This window comes from Tyto alba, unplaced genomic scaffold (genome assembly GCF_018691265.1).
Source record: "Tyto alba isolate M040663 unplaced genomic scaffold, T.alba_DEE_v4.0 Super-Scaffold_11, whole genome shotgun sequence".
Lineage (NCBI taxonomy): Eukaryota > Metazoa > Chordata > Aves > Strigiformes > Tytonidae > Tyto > Tyto alba.
This window is the reverse complement of record NW_024881273.1, coordinates 6,837,533-6,853,700: the sequence shown is the minus strand read 5'-3', so window position 1 is coordinate 6,853,700 and position 16,168 is coordinate 6,837,533. Positions and strand designations below refer to the sequence as shown.

The 16,168-nt window shown below is 43.5% G+C and overlaps 1 protein-coding gene across 6 annotated transcripts in view; it reads left to right on the top strand.

The window, feature by feature from the left end:
• The window catches only part of LRRC8A (leucine rich repeat containing 8 VRAC subunit A), a 38,242-nt gene that overhangs the window by 15,069 nt on the left and 7,005 nt on the right, over nt 1-16,168 (top strand). The window contains exons 1-4 of one of the 6 annotated variants that reach the window (XM_033011933.2): nt 32-87; nt 658-782; nt 1,741-1,866; nt 11,956-14,119. In XM_033011933.2, the coding sequence (XP_032867824.1) occupies nt 11,963-14,119 (2,157 nt within the window). In that variant the 5' untranslated portion in view covers nt 32-87; nt 658-782; nt 1,741-1,866; nt 11,956-11,962. Of the gene's footprint in view, nt 1-13; nt 88-328; nt 455-587; nt 796-1,740; nt 1,867-11,955; nt 14,120-16,168 lie in introns of those variants that run through there. The other 5 variants (XM_033011934.2, XM_033011937.2, XM_033011939.2 and 2 more) reach the window with 5 other exon arrangements.

Here is a 16,168-nt window from a genome sequence, read left to right as displayed (position 1 = left end):
TCCGGGGTGGGGCCGCCGCGGTGCGGTTGGGGGTGAACAAAAGGAGCCGGAGCCGGCGTGAGGGAGGGCGGGGGCCGAGGCGGCCAGGTGGGTGTCGGAGTGCTGCGGTCCAGCTCACGCCGCGCTCCCCTCCGCGTTCCTCTCCGCGTATCTGTGGGGTTTGAGGGGAGACACGGGGGACGTGTCCCCCGGGTGGGGCGGCCGTCAGGGGAACGGGACCGGCCCTCGCGGGAGGCGAAGGGCTGTGGGGCGGCGGGGGGGCCGCAGCCCTGAGGGGAGAGCAGCGGCCAGGTGTGGCCTGAGCGCCGAGCTGCTCCCCTCGCACCGCCCGGGCGGGCGGGGAAGATTTGCTGACTAATTCGGCAGTAATTCGTTTCCTCCGTGTCCCCGCCGTCCCTGCCCTGTCAGGCGGCGGGGCAGCCTGCGGCTGGCGGCAAGCCGGGCTTGATGGCAGGTGGGTTCCCCCCCACGTCCGCGGGGTGGGGTAGGGCCGTCCCGCGTGTGCCGGGTGTCCCCTCCGGGGGACCTTGCTTCTCCTGCAAGGGGGAAGTCCCGTATTTGTTACCTGACAGCGGTGCTGGGGTTGGAAGCTGGTTGCTTGTTTTATTTATTTATTTATATATTCTAATAGAGGATGTCTTTTCTGTTTCTGGAAAGCTGAGGTGGTGTGGCAGACTTGTGGGCAGATGGGGCTGATGCGCAGCCTGCGTGTGCGGGAGCACGGAGCCGGTACCGAGCTGTGCAGGCTCTGGGCTGGTGCTGAGGCCGTCGCCTGAGAGGAGGTGAGGGGAGAAGGTCAGAGAGTCCTCGCCTTTAAACGTTTCCTTTGCAGCAGTCTGTGACAGCTAAAATAGAATAGGTTTGATTATGAGGGTGGTGTTTTGAAATCTGTCAGCTCTAATGATAACTTTGGGGTCAGGAGGAATGTATTTTTGAGCATCTTCACCAGTATGATTTTTTTTTGTTTTGTTTTTTTCTTCCAGTGATGTCCCTTCCTTTTAATTTTTCCCTCTTGTTGACAAAATGCCTTCTGATGTTCTTCAGTTCTCTCCTACATAGCTAACAGGCTGGATGCCTGAGAGATCTCTCAAAGCTTAGGTCTACTCCCTTGACTCTTTTCCCATGCCCTGTGCTGACATGCAGGAAGCAAGAAAAAAAAAAAAAAAACAAACCAAACTGTTGCAATTCTTGTTGATGGTGCTAAACTGCTGCCACTTTAAAAAGATACATATTGGTAGGTAGGTGTTGAGAGGAAGGGGGATAGTTGCTTGAATCCAGAGTGGTTAGGAACATGATCTACATTTTCAGATATTCCTGCTGGTAACATTAAAAAAAAAAAAAAAATCTGGCGTTTCAGACTAGAAAGTAGGTGGTAAAGCCATTAATCCTTTTTCCCCATCTAAAAAAATAACTTTCTTCCAGGAGGTTGATTTCTCTTTACCAGTTTAGGCTTAGTTATAATATTAATATTCAGCATCTTCTTTGACTGAGTCTGCAACACCTGATTTTTTGGTAATTTATGTTGGAGTAACAGATGTTGGAGATTCCTTCCTCCCAAGAATTTTACTTAACTCTTATAGCTCTTACCATCTTTCTAGGTATCAGGGTGCCTCTGGTTCCCAGTGACTCTCCAAGTTGTTCCTTGCTTCTTAGATATCCTTTACCAAGCTTTTTACGTGACATGGTCCCTCTGTGAACTCGATCCCCTCTTCTCTGCTGATAATATCTGTTTCATTTCAGGGAAGCTGTTCCCATGGCGTGTGGGGAATGCAACGTTTCAGCACCCACTCAGGATCCAGCACGCAGGAACATCGTCCACTTCCAGCACAGAGAATTGAAGTGCAGATAGCAGAACCCAGCTGCAGGGTAAGGGCTACAGGCCAACTCCTGAGTGGTAAAGTAAAGCCAAAAAGATGACCAGGGTACTACTTAAACATAGTTGCACAGTACAGGGCAGTGATGAAATGACTGATAAGAAGCAGAGAGGAGAGGTGGTTGATCAGAGGGTGATGTGGGGAGAGTGGTGGTATGCTAATTAAATTCTGTAAGCCCTTAGTCAACTTGAAGGTGAAAAAAGAGTAAAGGAGCTGAGCATTGTCCAGAGTATAATATAACTGTTATATATTCACCCATACATCTAACTCCTGGCCACATAAACCCTGATTTTTTAATGCACTACATGGTAAATACTTGAAGGCTGTCCAGTAAATGATTTGGTGACTGTTGCCTAAAAGGAATGCAGCTGAGAACTAGCAAGAACTCTTCAGTTTGGTAGGTGCTCTTCCGTTTCCCATGGGGTGATGTCTGTATTGCTGTAGAGGCATCTCCTAGGCAGTTGTTTGCAGTGAACTCTTAGGAGTGCGCTGGCTAGTCACCCATGTGGGTGTCAGTTAGGCAATGACAGAAACTAGTTGCAAGAAGCTCCCTGCTTCCTTGGTCCTTCACTAGGATAATGATGAAAGGTGTTGCAGAATTCTATACTTATCTTCAAGATGAGAAATGCTGTCCAGATCAGCTGTGTTCTGAGCAGTGAGATGTGCAGTATGTTGCTTCCAGAATACAAGCATCCCTACAACTTGTCTGATGTTCTGGTTAGTGTTATGGCAGTTTACTGATTTGTTTTTCATACCGATCCTCTCATGGTTTTTGGAAACCCTAACTTTATTCATGTAGGTCAAAGACAAGGTGCATAAATATTTCCTTAAAGTATGCCAGAAGCCATGAGTTAAAAGCTAATGTTTCCGTGTTTGAAATGTGGAGTGCCTGAAGCCTTCCAGTGATGACTTACTGAATGCTTAGAGCTGATTACATTCTAGTAAATGCTGCAGGCATTCAGAAAGATGGTCTGTGATTTGGGGTTCTCTGAAACTTTTTTATTTTTTTAAATAAGCAGTGGAGGTCAAATGTATAAATTATTGCATTATTACTGTGTGATTGGAGCAGGCTTATTAGAGACCTTCATGTAATTCTTCCACATTCTAAAGAAGGATTTTGTTCAGTAGAGTACTTAAAAAGGAAATGAAACTCACTTCTGGTGTTAAATTGAGCCTAACTGGTCTCTAGGTAAACAGAGGTGTAAGGTCAAGTCAGTAGTGGTGGAGCGGAGAGGATAGGGGTTTAGAAGTTTTGTGTGAGGCTCCTTAATATGGGCTGTATGTGCATGCATAGCTATTGTTTTGGTAATGATTAAAAATTAATGTATTCAGCTCCAGCGTGGTCAACTTCCTTTGTGCATTTTTTCAAGTGTTTTCAAATATAGCCTTAGTTTAGGATATGAACACTAATACTGAGCAGGAGTTTAACACTCCACATGTTTTGAAGATCATACCTTGAATGCTTCCAAGTAGCTTTTTCCTTAAACTGTTGATGTGGTGCATGTATTTTTTTTTTTTGTATTGCAACTTGAAATCCAGTTCATATAGCTAGATTATACATGTCCCTCCTGCTGCTGTGAAACTGCATGTGAAACTAAAAGCTATTCAGTCATGACCTCCCTGCTGAAATAATAGTGTTTCCTTCTTGTGTAGTAAGCATTGTTAACACATGCTATAAAATTACCCTGGCAATTCACAAAGCTCCTCTTGTGACAAATTTGCAAGCTGCTTCTCTAGCTACAGCCTACCTTTGTGAACAGTAGAGGTGTGTATTGGACTAGTTAACAGGTTATCCTTTAGAGTCTTAGTTTTATCAGATCTTGGTGATGAAAGGTTATAATATCCCTTATTAACTAATGCAGTCAGAAAATGTTCTGAGCTGGAAGTCATAGTTACTGTTTTGGAGCTCATGGTCCTGAAGTGAAGGCTTATAGGATATGGTGAATATGCACTCATCCCCCTTCTTTCCTCTCACTGAGGCTAAATATTATGTGCTGATAGCTGATGTCTTACTTATCTTTATTTGCTCTCATTTGCATATTCTTTCATCTAAACTAGCTCATCTCTTTGAGCTGGAAAACAGCTGTGGCAACACCCATGGATTTCTGCATGTTGTGACAATCTGTCAACAATCACTTAACATTACCCTTGCTTAAAACTTTTTACTCACATTGAATCTGGTGTCTTGGTTTCTCAATCTGTTATTAGATATGTCAAAGCTCTGCTTTGTCCATTTCTGTCTTTAGCTGAAACCAGCTGGCTACCTTTTCTTGTATGGCTCTTCTCAGTGCTTGAATTAAATGCTTCTGAAGAGTCTTCTGCTCCTGCTGAGGTGCTTGAAGCTGTTCTGGTTGTTACAAGTTGATGCTGTTGCTGTCTGTTTAGCTTAAGTACTTACTAACAGAATTAATTCAATCACTTGCATTAGTCAGTACAAAGGAGTGTTTCATAGTGTCCTGCTGGAATAAGGCAGTCTCACTTTTCCAAGACAAGCGCTAATGCCCTGTCCTTGAAGCATCTTTTTTTATGGCAAAGAGAAAGTTAATTTTGGATAGGAAGCCTGTGACTATGTACCCTCATAATTTATAAGCTGACACAGACATTTTTATCTGGTTTGCATCACTGTTGCAAGTCATCTGATAACACTTAAATTTACATAGCTCTATGACACTGACATACAGTCCCTGCTGCAAGTGTCAGTGATGCTGATAACTTCAGACTGTGTTCACATCTGTGCAGTTGGGGTAAAATGCTGTCAGAAGTCAGAAAATGTGGCAGGTGAAGCCAGGTCTCTGGCACGTATTGTTCTGATAGTGCAGATGCTCTTCACTGTACTTGTTAGGACAGGCTTGCTTGTGTGATGGTAAACAGGAGCTGTTGTGCTACACTGGTAAGAATGCCAATCTTGCATCTGACAGGAAGAGTCAACTAAGAGGTAGCTGTAAAGATGATAAAGTGCTGTCCATAGTGTAGGTGAATTATTCTTTTTCATGAGCTTCAGTAAAGATGCTGTGACCCAGTTGGTTCACTTCATCCTGCCATATCTTGTGGCTTGGGTGGGACTGAATGTTGCCTACTGCTGCTGGATGGTTGTGTGAAAACCAACTTACTTTGCTCTCAGGATTTAGTTCACTGGCTGTTCCACTAAGTGAAGAGTGTAAGTTCTGGTAGCTGCTGTTCCACTACTCTGTCTGCCAGTCTAAATGATAAATGACCCTTTAAATTTCACATGTTCATTTCTCTATCTCAGAAGACATTTTGTTCCACAGGAGGGTGGGACTTTTGATTCAGAAAGGGCCTGATGTAGTAGGGATAGTGGTTGGTTGGTCGACTTTGGCATCTGGCTTCACTGCTGTTTATTTCCAAGCAGCAAAGGACAAAATCACTTGAGTTGTTCCGTATCGTGTCTTGGACTTTTCCAGTTGATCACGTGGCTATCCTTGTGCTTGGAAGGTTTTCTGAGGGGTGCCTGAAAGCAGCTCTGTTTCAGCCTCCTCTTTTTTTCTTTTAATTCTGGGCCTAATAAACCTGGGGGAGGAGACACGTAAATTGCCAGTCCCATTTCTGACCAGCAAAGCTCTTACATTTCCTGGTTTTTGAACAAAGAGCTCTGTGTCATGCCCTTCTTTAGGATTTCAGGTGGCAGCATGCTGGGGAGGAAAGCTCTGCTCTGTTGAAAACTTACTGTAACATGTTGTAGCTCGTCAATAATCAGGGCTATAGTCTTAACGGCATCAAGGTTTTTCTTTCCCTTCTCTTCCTCTGATGCTGTCGGCACATGAACAGCTCCATCTCTCTGGGCTTCTGAGAGGTAAGAAATTCTGTCAGCATTGCTTGACTTCTGCTTTGCAGTCTACAATCTTAGAAGGAAATCTGCTGAGAATTAAGACTATATATGGTGGAAACTTAGGAGTTGCAAGAACCAACATACAATGCATCGATGTCTACTTATCTAAAACTGTTATGAGACTGCCTCACTCGAAAGCTGCATGCCACTGAGGTGAGGAGGACTTCCCTGACTTCAGGGATGTCCTCGGAGTAAAGGGTGGAAACTTAAATTCTTGTGTGTAGTCTTATTTTGCTAGTAGCTCCATTAGTAACAGAATGGCCAAAAGAAAGAAGAAGGAAAGAAGAGGCTGAATAAAGTGTGCAGCAAATGATGAGTCAAGCTGACAAACTAGCCAGTGAAACAGAACAACGATGTTGCTGTTCACTTTGCCCCTAACTGGATGGGCTGGCCAGGAGTTTCAAGCAGTTCTCAGCCAGGTGTCTGTCAACAATAAGTCAATCTTCACTTGTTTAGGTTGGATGGTTTTGGATAGAGGAGTTGTCCAAATCAGAGGATGTTTGCTCCTGCAGCAATTGTTCTATTATTACATTTGAACTTGTTAAATATCTCAGGGGTCCTGAGGTTTGTGGAAAGCATTCATGCTCTCAGCTCTGTCAGCCTTTATCTAGTAAAGTAGATGCTGCTTTATGATGTCTCTGTTAGCCAGATACGTTTAATCTTGTTTCTGACTGAGTTTACTATTTAGGTGTGGTGTGTTCACAGTGTCCCTGTTTTTCTAACATAAGTGATTATCATTCTCCTCCAGGTGTGTCTAGTAAAACATAGGATTAATACTTGGTGATGCTTATGGTTGGCTGAAGTCTGGGTAGGTTTGGCAGGCTGGTTATGTAAGTCTGAAACTGCTGTTCTGTTGTATCAGCCTGCTCAGCATTAATGGTGAGGCTGTGCTGCACATAGTAGGTAGGTGCCCAGCACAGGCTGAGGCAGGGGTGGTTGTCTGGCAAAAGGAGTTCATGGTGGGATGCAGACTTGGATCCAGATGAATCTGCAGGCACTGAAGAAGTATGTAGTATCTGAATGTGGACTACACAAGGATTTCAGCAGCATTTATATTTAGTCTGCTTTGATTCTGCTGTATGATAATGAGACTTTAGTATACAGACCTTTCCCTGTACAATGTCAGATGTTGTTGCTATAAAATATCCTAGGGTTGTGCTGTATTGGATATGAATTGTAGTGCAGCTTTAGTGTAGCTGAGACCCTCAAAGGTAAAGTAATTTCTTGGGAGACAGTGGGTGAGGGACTGCTCAGGGACTGTGTGATAGGTAGGAAAGCACTATGGAATGCAAAAGCTGAAACACCTCTAAGATAGACACTTGTAAGATTATTTCTTTTTATTCAGTGTGCAATAGCTAAAGCCTGCCTATTTAATTACACTCTTGGAAAACTTACTTCCTTATGCTTCTGATAAGTTGACAGGAGTTTAGGCAGAGATGTTCTAAGCTTATGCAAGTTAAGTGACATTAACTTGCCTTTAAACTTGAGAAAAGCACTCTTTCAAAATATCTGTATTGATGCCTTCCATGTGGCAGAGTTAACTATACTGTAAGCAAATTGCTGGTTTCTGAGCTCCAACTGGCTAGTTCTGCAATTTGAGGTATATATGAAGGAGCTCAGATTGTTCAACAAGGCTGCTCTGACACAGTACTTCTTTTCCAGTTATGACTGTTCCTGTCTCTAAACTCCTTCACTCAGTTCATGTGTTCTGTGCTCAGCCTCCAGTGAGGTTACATGACAGAACTGATTTAGGAAATTAAGGTTCTTCCCAGTAAACACTTTCCTGCTGACAAAGCACACAGAATTCAACTCTTGAAAAGAGCAGAAGCTTGAAATCTCTTCAGTCTGCTGGTTCTGTGGAGCTTGGGTCTGGTCTTGGTCATAAGAGAGGTAACTTTATTTTCAGCAAGCTGTTTTCATGCAAGGGTTGTCCCTAGTCTTATGCCAGGATAACATCCTCCATATAAAGCATTCTGTTCTGCTGCCTGTGTACTTGTTGGGAGAGTCTGTGTTTCACCTACCTGCTTGGTTTCTGCATAGTGGTTGGAATCACAAGGTCTGTGGGAAGAATCCTACCACACAGGGGAGTGTCAAGTGACCGAGATGGCCCCTGAAAATCTGATTTCTTGGAGTTAGTCTGCTGTTGTCATCAACCCCAGCAACAAAACTGCTTTCTCTAATCCAGAAGGGAGAGTGTTGCAAAAAGAACTGCATTCTAAAATCATTATAAAATGGAGTCCACAAAATAAACATGACATTTGCATTGATGCAGAACCATCTTTCAGGAACTAGAAATGGATTGCATGCATGGGAAATCTGGGTGAAGAGGGATGCAACTTTTCCACCTACTTTCTCAGGTTTTTGGTGGGTAATTTTCCCTTTTGCTGCAGATTCTGGGGGTAAGATTAGGTAAATCATGGCAAATTCCAGCTTCTGTAAAGGTGGCTCTTAGTTGTATTGTTCTTCAGGGGCTGGAACAGGGTCTCCACTGCTGCCAGAGGAGAGGGGACTTGCTATGAATGTCCTTTTCTTCCTTCAGTGACCCTGTCATTGTTACTGGAAGGCAGGCGATTTCCTGCTCCGCCCTACCGGTGTTTAATTGCTCACACTGAGCTGGAATAGACTATCATGGGACATTCAGATTTTTTTTTTAGCTGTCTTGTAGGTGTACTGTGTAAGGGGAGATTTCCTACCCCATGTAACTGGTAAATAGAATTAGGGAGCCTGTTGTGCTTATTCGTCATTGGTTTCCTTCCTAGCTATCCTGAGATACAAATCTAAGTGAGCACAAGGTTAATTTCTTGTGAGAAGAAATTAGGCATTTCCTGGATTGGGCAAAACTAGCAACCCAGCACTACAACTCAAGTCTGAAAATGCCTTAGCCATAAGACCCCAATTCCTGAAAAGAATAAGCCCACTAGGGGTAACTATGAAGGGCCTGACAATCCCTGTGAAAGTTTCCCAACCAAGAATGATGAAGCGCTGGAGAGAGGAGAATCTCTGGGGAGAAGTGGCATCTAGTCAAGAGAAAGAAAGGATAAACATGCATTTATTTTTTTCTTCTGTGTAGGGTAGAAGTAAGGAGTTGTTTAAATAGAGAGTAATTATTTTATGAACAATATCAGTGTTTTCACTGCATCTGCTTGAAAAGAGGAATAAGGTCTTACACAACATTTATGGAGAGTAATGAATGGTATGGCACCATTTGTGTTACCTCTTAGATGTAGTTTAGAAGGAATCACTATGAAAGCTTCCCATCGCATCTGGCAAGAGTGTTTAAGACGTATACTTGTTGGGAAACTGCTGCTAGACTCTTGTGGAGCCTTAGGGTGTTGTGTAGTGAGACCTCTGGCTCTCAAAGTCCTTCCCCACCCCCCCTGGGTTATGAGTCTGCTAGAACTGAAGCTGTGCTCACCTGCAAGCATAGTTGTATTTCAGAAGCTAAGCCATGTCAAAGTTAGATGTTCCAGCAAATAACTGCAGTAGCTTTTGATGTTCCCCTTTTGTAAAGCTTTCCAGGCTTTCTCTTATTTAGACTGTAGAAGTGCAGGGCTCTGTTCCCTCAGTCTGATTATGGTGGGAGGGATGCAGAGGGTGACAGAGAGGACATGTGTGTTCTTGTCTTGTTTGTTTTTCCTTGTGGTTCGGCAGTATGTCAGTGGTCCTGCCCTGGCTCTTAAATCTTTCAGCAGTTGAATTTCCTGGTTTCTCTATGCATTGTCTAGCTTTCCAAGCCTGGTGTAATAGAGGTCCTAACAAAAAAAAAAAAAAAAAAAAAAAAAAAAAAAAAACAAGAAAGCAAATTAAAAAATCAGGTATATATCCTGTTTTGATGCTTCTGAATAGCGAGGGAATGGATGAGTAAGGAGCCTGGGATATAGTATAAGGCTTTTGTCGGTAGTAATTAAAGGCTTCTGTCAGACCTAGAGATTCTCCTGCAGAAAATACAGGTAAGAAATGAGTTCTGGCTTTAAATTTTCTTGCCTCTATAGACAAACTGAGGAGATGTACATCACCAGGAACTGTGATTCAGGGAGGAGTTTAACTGCTGTCTTCCTTTGAAGTGTTCTGGAGTGCAAGGGGTGTAAAGAAAAATTTTGTCCTGTTTCATCCTGGAATTAGTATTTCTGTAGTATGCAGAGACAGCTCTTCTCAAATGTATCTTGCAGATGGGCTCTTTTCTCCCTGAAGTGGGTGTATTCAGAGAAGGAAGCTGAGGCATGGCTGCAATGCCTTCCCTAGGGCCTTGCAGCAAGCTAGCAACAGGACTGGGAGTGGGCTCTGAACACCTTGTCACTCCTTATAGTAGCTGTTCAGAACACATTCGGTTTTGCCTCTTCTTCCCTCTCCCTCTGTGTAATCCTCTTGCCCTAATCTGCTCAATGCAGTCCATTCTGCAGAGGAATGCCAGCCGCTTCGCCAGTGCTCTGCAGCCTAACAGGACAGTATTTTCTTCTGACAGTGCTGTATATGGCTATTTTCATCCCTGGTTTCTGCATCCTGTGCCAGGATTGCTTGAGTTTACTTATCAATAAATTAATAGATTTGCTGTTCTGCCTTGTTTTACTGAACTTCTAGAACAGGTATTGCTGCTTTGTCTCTCAAAAGTCCCCATTCCCTTTCCCCCCCCCCCCCCCCCCCCCCCCCCCCATAATTTTGCATGTGGAGTTACCTCAGGTCTGTCTCTTGTGATGATGGCTGTCATCTTTCAGTCTACCAACTCTAGATGCTTATAACCTTCCGATGTAGCACTAAATCAATGCTGGCATTTTACCTTTTTATGGTTGTAAGCAGCAAAACAGGGAATAGAGTTCCGTGTTTAGTGTCTCTAGGGAATGTGGTGCCTTTTGAGTTCATATTAAGAAGGGCTTCCTTTGCAGTTCTGTACTGATAGTTCATTTTAAATACAAATTTGAATTCTATCAAAGCAGGTGGCGTGGGCACCCCACTTGTCAAAGAAAGCTTTCTCCTAATCAGCGCTGTATGGAAACCTGCTCTTGACCCTGCAGGTCCCCCAGAACTTGTTGGGACTGTCCATACAAATGATATCTTGCAGGTTGGGGAAACGTGATTGAATTTTTGCTCTTCCTCATTTACAATTGAATTCATGTGAGTTTCAAAATGACTGAAAGATTAGTGCTTGCCCTACTCCTGAATTTTGCTAGCAAGTATGACGTGGTATTGCTGCTTTTTCACTGTCATTAGAACAAGTTACAGTGACTTCATGTTCTTTGCTTGTGTTGCCTGTCAGAAGGGGAATTTTGTGAGCTCAGTTATCCCCGGATCAGTCAGGCTTCCGGGCTTTCTATGGCTTGTTGAAGAATGTGCTCGAAGTTTCGTCTAGAAGTCTGAAGGACAGAACAAGCACTGTCATAAGGCCTCTGCTTCCCAGAACCTTTTAATTTCCTTTGTGACACTTAAATCCCAGCTGAGATGAACTCTAGGTAGAAGTGGTTGGTCAAGAAAGTGAATTCTAAGTATGTTTCCCCCTTCCTCTACTTCTGAAGTAAATAAGTCACAAAGCAGCTGTTACAGGGTTTCAGTACTGAATCTTATCAGAGGGCAAGTAACTAATCTTTCCTTTGAGAATTAATGCAAAGGGGTGGAAGCCAAAACTATTTCCATGGAAGTAAAAGTCATTATATCAGGCAACTTTGTTCTCTTTTCCAGCTTGCTTTATCAATGAAGTAGTTCTATAAAATATAAGAGTATTGTATGTAATTCTTCCTTGCCCCTGCAGTTTAAGAACCACACAAATGCAGAATTATTTTCTAGCTCTAAAACCAGTAACAAAGTCATGACAGCTATGCTCTGTGTGTGGATTTTATCACTTATAACAGTGCTGGCAAACTCCTTCATCCCTGAAACAAAATCCTTAGATAAAACAGTAAACGACCAAATACTGGTTGTGCCAGGGTGCTTTCAGTCTGTCCTGTGAGCCTTCTTTAAGTGGGAATGTCTTGCCCTGCAGACCTCTAATGGCAAGTATTGGTTGTTGATGTTTTGTGACAGTTCATCTGTCAGGGAAGACAGCAACAAACTAACTTCACAGCCTCAGCTGCAGCAAATTACTCACAGGAAGTATCATTCATTTGTCTCCAAGTGACTTGAAATCTGGTCTCAGCTAATTCCAGTCTTGCTGTGCCAGTTTTTAACATGAATTTCCTGATGCCCTCTCAAAAAGCAGAACAAAATAGTTCAAGCTAGTAATGCCTGCTTCTGGTTTCCTTTCAGGTGAATCATGATTCCAGTCACTGAATTGCGCTATTTTGCTGACACTCAGCCAGCATACCGCATCCTGAAGCCATGGTGGGATGTCTTCACGGACTACATTTCCATAGTGATGCTGATGATTGCAGTGTTTGGAGGGACACTTCAGGTCACCCAGGACAAAATGATTTGTTTGCCCTGTAAATGGGTTACCAGAGACTCTTGCAATGACTCTGTCAGAAGTTGGACAGCCGCAACCCCAGAACGTACCTACTATAATTCTAGTCTTGTTCCCTCTACTGATACAGGGCCTACGGGGATCCGATATGACTTGGACCGGCACCAGTATAACTATGTAGATGCAGTGTGTTACGAGAACCGTCTCCACTGGTTTGCCAAGTATTTTCCTTATCTGGTGCTGCTACATACACTCATCTTCCTGGCTTGTAGCAACTTCTGGTTCAAATTCCCAAGGACCAGCTCCAAGCTGGAGCATTTTGTGTCTATTTTGCTTAAGTGTTTTGACTCTCCGTGGACAACGAGGGCATTATCTGAGACAGTGGTGGAAGAGAGTGATACTAAACCAGCATTTGGGAAAATGAATGGCTCCATGGACAAGAAATCCTCCACAGTCAGTGAGGATGTGGAAGCCACTGTTCCCATGCTGCAGAGAACAAAGTCTCGAATTGAGCAAGGGATTGTGGACCGGTCTGAGACTGGTGTCTTGGACAAAAAGGAAGGTGAACAGGCCAAAGCACTCTTTGAGAAAGTGAAAAAGTTCCGTACGCATGTGGAAGAGGGAGATATAGTTTATCGCCTGTACATGAGACAGACCATCATCAAAGTGATCAAGTTTATTCTGATCATCTGCTATACTGTTTACTATGTCAACAACATAACATTTGATGTTGACTGTAAAGTGGACATTGAGAGTTTGACTGGCTACAGGATGTACCGCTGTGCTCATCCTTTGGCCACTCTCTTCAAAATCTTGGCATCTTTCTACATCAGTTTGGTGATATTCTATGGCTTGATTTGCATGTACACACTCTGGTGGATGTTGAGGCGATCACTCAAGAAATACTCCTTTGAGTCCATCCGGGAGGAGAGCAGTTACAGTGACATTCCTGATGTGAAAAATGACTTTGCTTTTATGCTCCATCTGATCGATCAGTATGACCCACTGTACTCCAAGCGCTTTGCTGTCTTTCTGTCGGAGGTAAGTGAGAACAAATTGCGGCAGCTGAACCTCAACAATGAGTGGACTTTGGAGAAGCTGCGCCAGAGGATCACTAAGAACTCCCAGGATAAGCTAGAATTGCATCTTTTCATGTTGAGTGGCATTCCTGATACGGTCTTTGACCTCATTGAGCTGGAGGTCTTGAAGCTAGAGCTTATCCCCGATGTCACTATTCCCCCAAGCATTGCTCAGCTCACCAGCCTTAAGGAACTGTGGCTCTACCACACAGCTGCCAAAATTGAGGCTCCAGCCCTTGCCTTCTTGAGGGAGAACTTGAAATCTCTCCACATCAAGTTCACAGACATCAAGGAGATTCCTCTTTGGATTTATAGCCTGAAGACCCTAGAAGAGCTTCATCTGACAGGGAATTTGAGTGCTGAAAACAACCGGTACATTGTGATAGATGGATTGAGGGAGCTGAAGAGGCTGAAGGTGTTGAGGTTGAAGAGCAACCTCACCAAGCTGCCACAGGTGGTAACAGATGTTGGTGTGCATCTTCAGAAGCTTTCCATCAACAATGAGGGCACCAAGCTCATTGTTCTCAACAGCCTTAAGAAAATGGTCAACTTGACAGAGCTTGAGCTCATCCGTTGTGACTTGGAACGTATTCCTCACTCTATCTTTAGCCTCCACAATCTGCAGGAGATAGATCTGAAGGACAATAACCTCAAGACCATTGAGGAAATCATCAGCTTCCAGCACTTACATCGTCTTACTTGCCTTAAACTGTGGTACAACCACATTGCCTACATCCCCATGCAAATAGGCAACCTAACCAATTTAGAACGCCTTTACCTGAATCGTAACAAGATAGAAAAGATCCCTACCCAGCTCTTCTATTGCCGAAAACTTCGGTATTTGGATCTCAGCCACAACAACTTGACTTCCATACCGCCAGATGTTGGGCTTCTTCAAAACCTGCAGAATCTAGCTGTGACAGCCAACAGGGTAAGTGAGCGAGGAGCTGAGCATTCTTGTGTGAGTAAAAGTAACTCTGGCACTTCTGTTATACGTGTGATTAAACATGCTACAGTGGTGTGTGAAATACTCCTGGCACTGCTGTTCTATTTAAATTCTCAAGCTTTTGTTTCTCTCTGAGGGGTTTATCTAAGGCAAAACATTGCAAATAACTCCAGGGGCAAGCCTTTCATCCAACAGCCCTTGTTCCATAACATTTCCTCTCTTAACAGTGAAGCTGTTTCTAAATTCCAGTTGGAGGCCGCTTAGAAATCCTGCCTGTTAGTTTGTACTCTGCAGTTGGAAGCTTGTAGTCTCTGGTTTGGTAGTAGTCTACAGTAGACTGTAGTCTTAATCTAGAACTATGTATTTAAACCTATGTACTTCAGACATGTACATACACTATGGCAGCAGCCATCTTGGGCATGTATGTGTGTGGCTTATATCTTTGCTTATAGTACTTTGCATTTCCAGAGAATACTCCATAGTTTGGTATTGTAAGCGCGCACTTTGTGAAACATTGGATATGGACAGACTTATGAAAAATCATTCTTAAGCTTTCACTCTTAAAATGTATCATCTTACTCCACAAAGGTGACTTTGGAGAGAGTAAAGCAATATTCTGCAGTGTCCTTACTTGGGGCAGAGTGCACTAAATCAGGTTTATCAATTGGTAGTCAGTTGGATGTGAAAGTGTCACCCATGGCAATTCCTTGATTTTCAGGGGGGGAAAATATCTGATGGCACCATGCTGTGCCTCAGCATGATGGCTGTGGGTTTTCTTGTGTGATCCCAGATAGGTTAAGTCTAAGCCTTAACTGTTTAAGTCTGTCTAAGCGCAGAGCAGGTTAGAGGGAATGACCAAGTGTGCTTTGCTGCCCAGTCACCACAAGTCATTTCTTGGCTTGTGTTGGAAGGTGTTTATTTGCTTAAAACAAACTGTACCTGTGTGTTTTCCTGAATCTGTGTTCCTGTGTTTGGGATTAAGGAGACTTCATTTACCATGTATCGTAAAGATCAGCCTGTGACTGTGCAGACTGATGTGCCGAGCTGAATGGCTTGTTGAAGCTTTTGTTCATTCTGTCTGCAAATTCCTGGGAGGCTCTTTTTCTCTTGAAGTTTATTACCACATGACGTTGCAAAAGGCTCTGACATAACTACAAATTGCAGACAGACCTAATTAGTGGCTTCTGGGTTCTTCTGGGAATATGCAGTAGAGCTGTCCTGGAGCAGTCCTAGTTTTCACTGTTGTATATCAAGATGCTTACTGCTGTTGGCAAGATGTATTCATAACTGAACACTGTCAAACTGCCTGTGAGAAGTACACAGCATCTCTAGTATAGGGTTGGCTTTTCACAGGGGAAGCGCTCTGAAATCAAGCATTTAATTGCTACTGCAGTTCAGTATTACACAGGGTTCCTAAAACTCCAGACAGCATTTTGCAGTTAGTATCTGAAAGTTCAAGTCTCGTGTTGCACTACTGAAGAGTAATGGCAAGAGAACAGCAGCCGTTCAGCTATCCCAGTTTAATAGCTCCTCACTCTGTTTTCCCAGCACTAACAGACTGGATGACTGTGGATCTGTTTGTATGGGTGGTTTAAGCTCTGGTAAACTTCATGGTATGCACACATTGTTTCCTATTAAGTTAAAAGGCAAAATAATTTATTGGGGCAGGTGAGGCTGCTATAGGCAGTTTCTGAGGATGGCATTAATTAAAGATGAGGGATCCCTATGCCCCTGTTCAGAACACAGTTAATTCTGTACTACTGGCAACCTTCCTAGCACAACTTCCCAAGGGTTAATCTGCAGTGTATCCTCTGAAGTCTTGGGGCGGAGTGTCTCTTGGATGAAAATGAGTTACTTGCAGCTCTATTTTCTGCAGCACAGTGTGGCACCACCCATTTTTCTCTGAAAAATGCTAATACAACAGGAAGGCTGGAGCAGATTTTGCTCCAGTGTGTTCTGAAGCAAAAGGTGATGAGGACCTAGTGAAACAGCTGAGCTGTTTATATCCTCTGAAGGTGCCTGGGCAAGGCCACA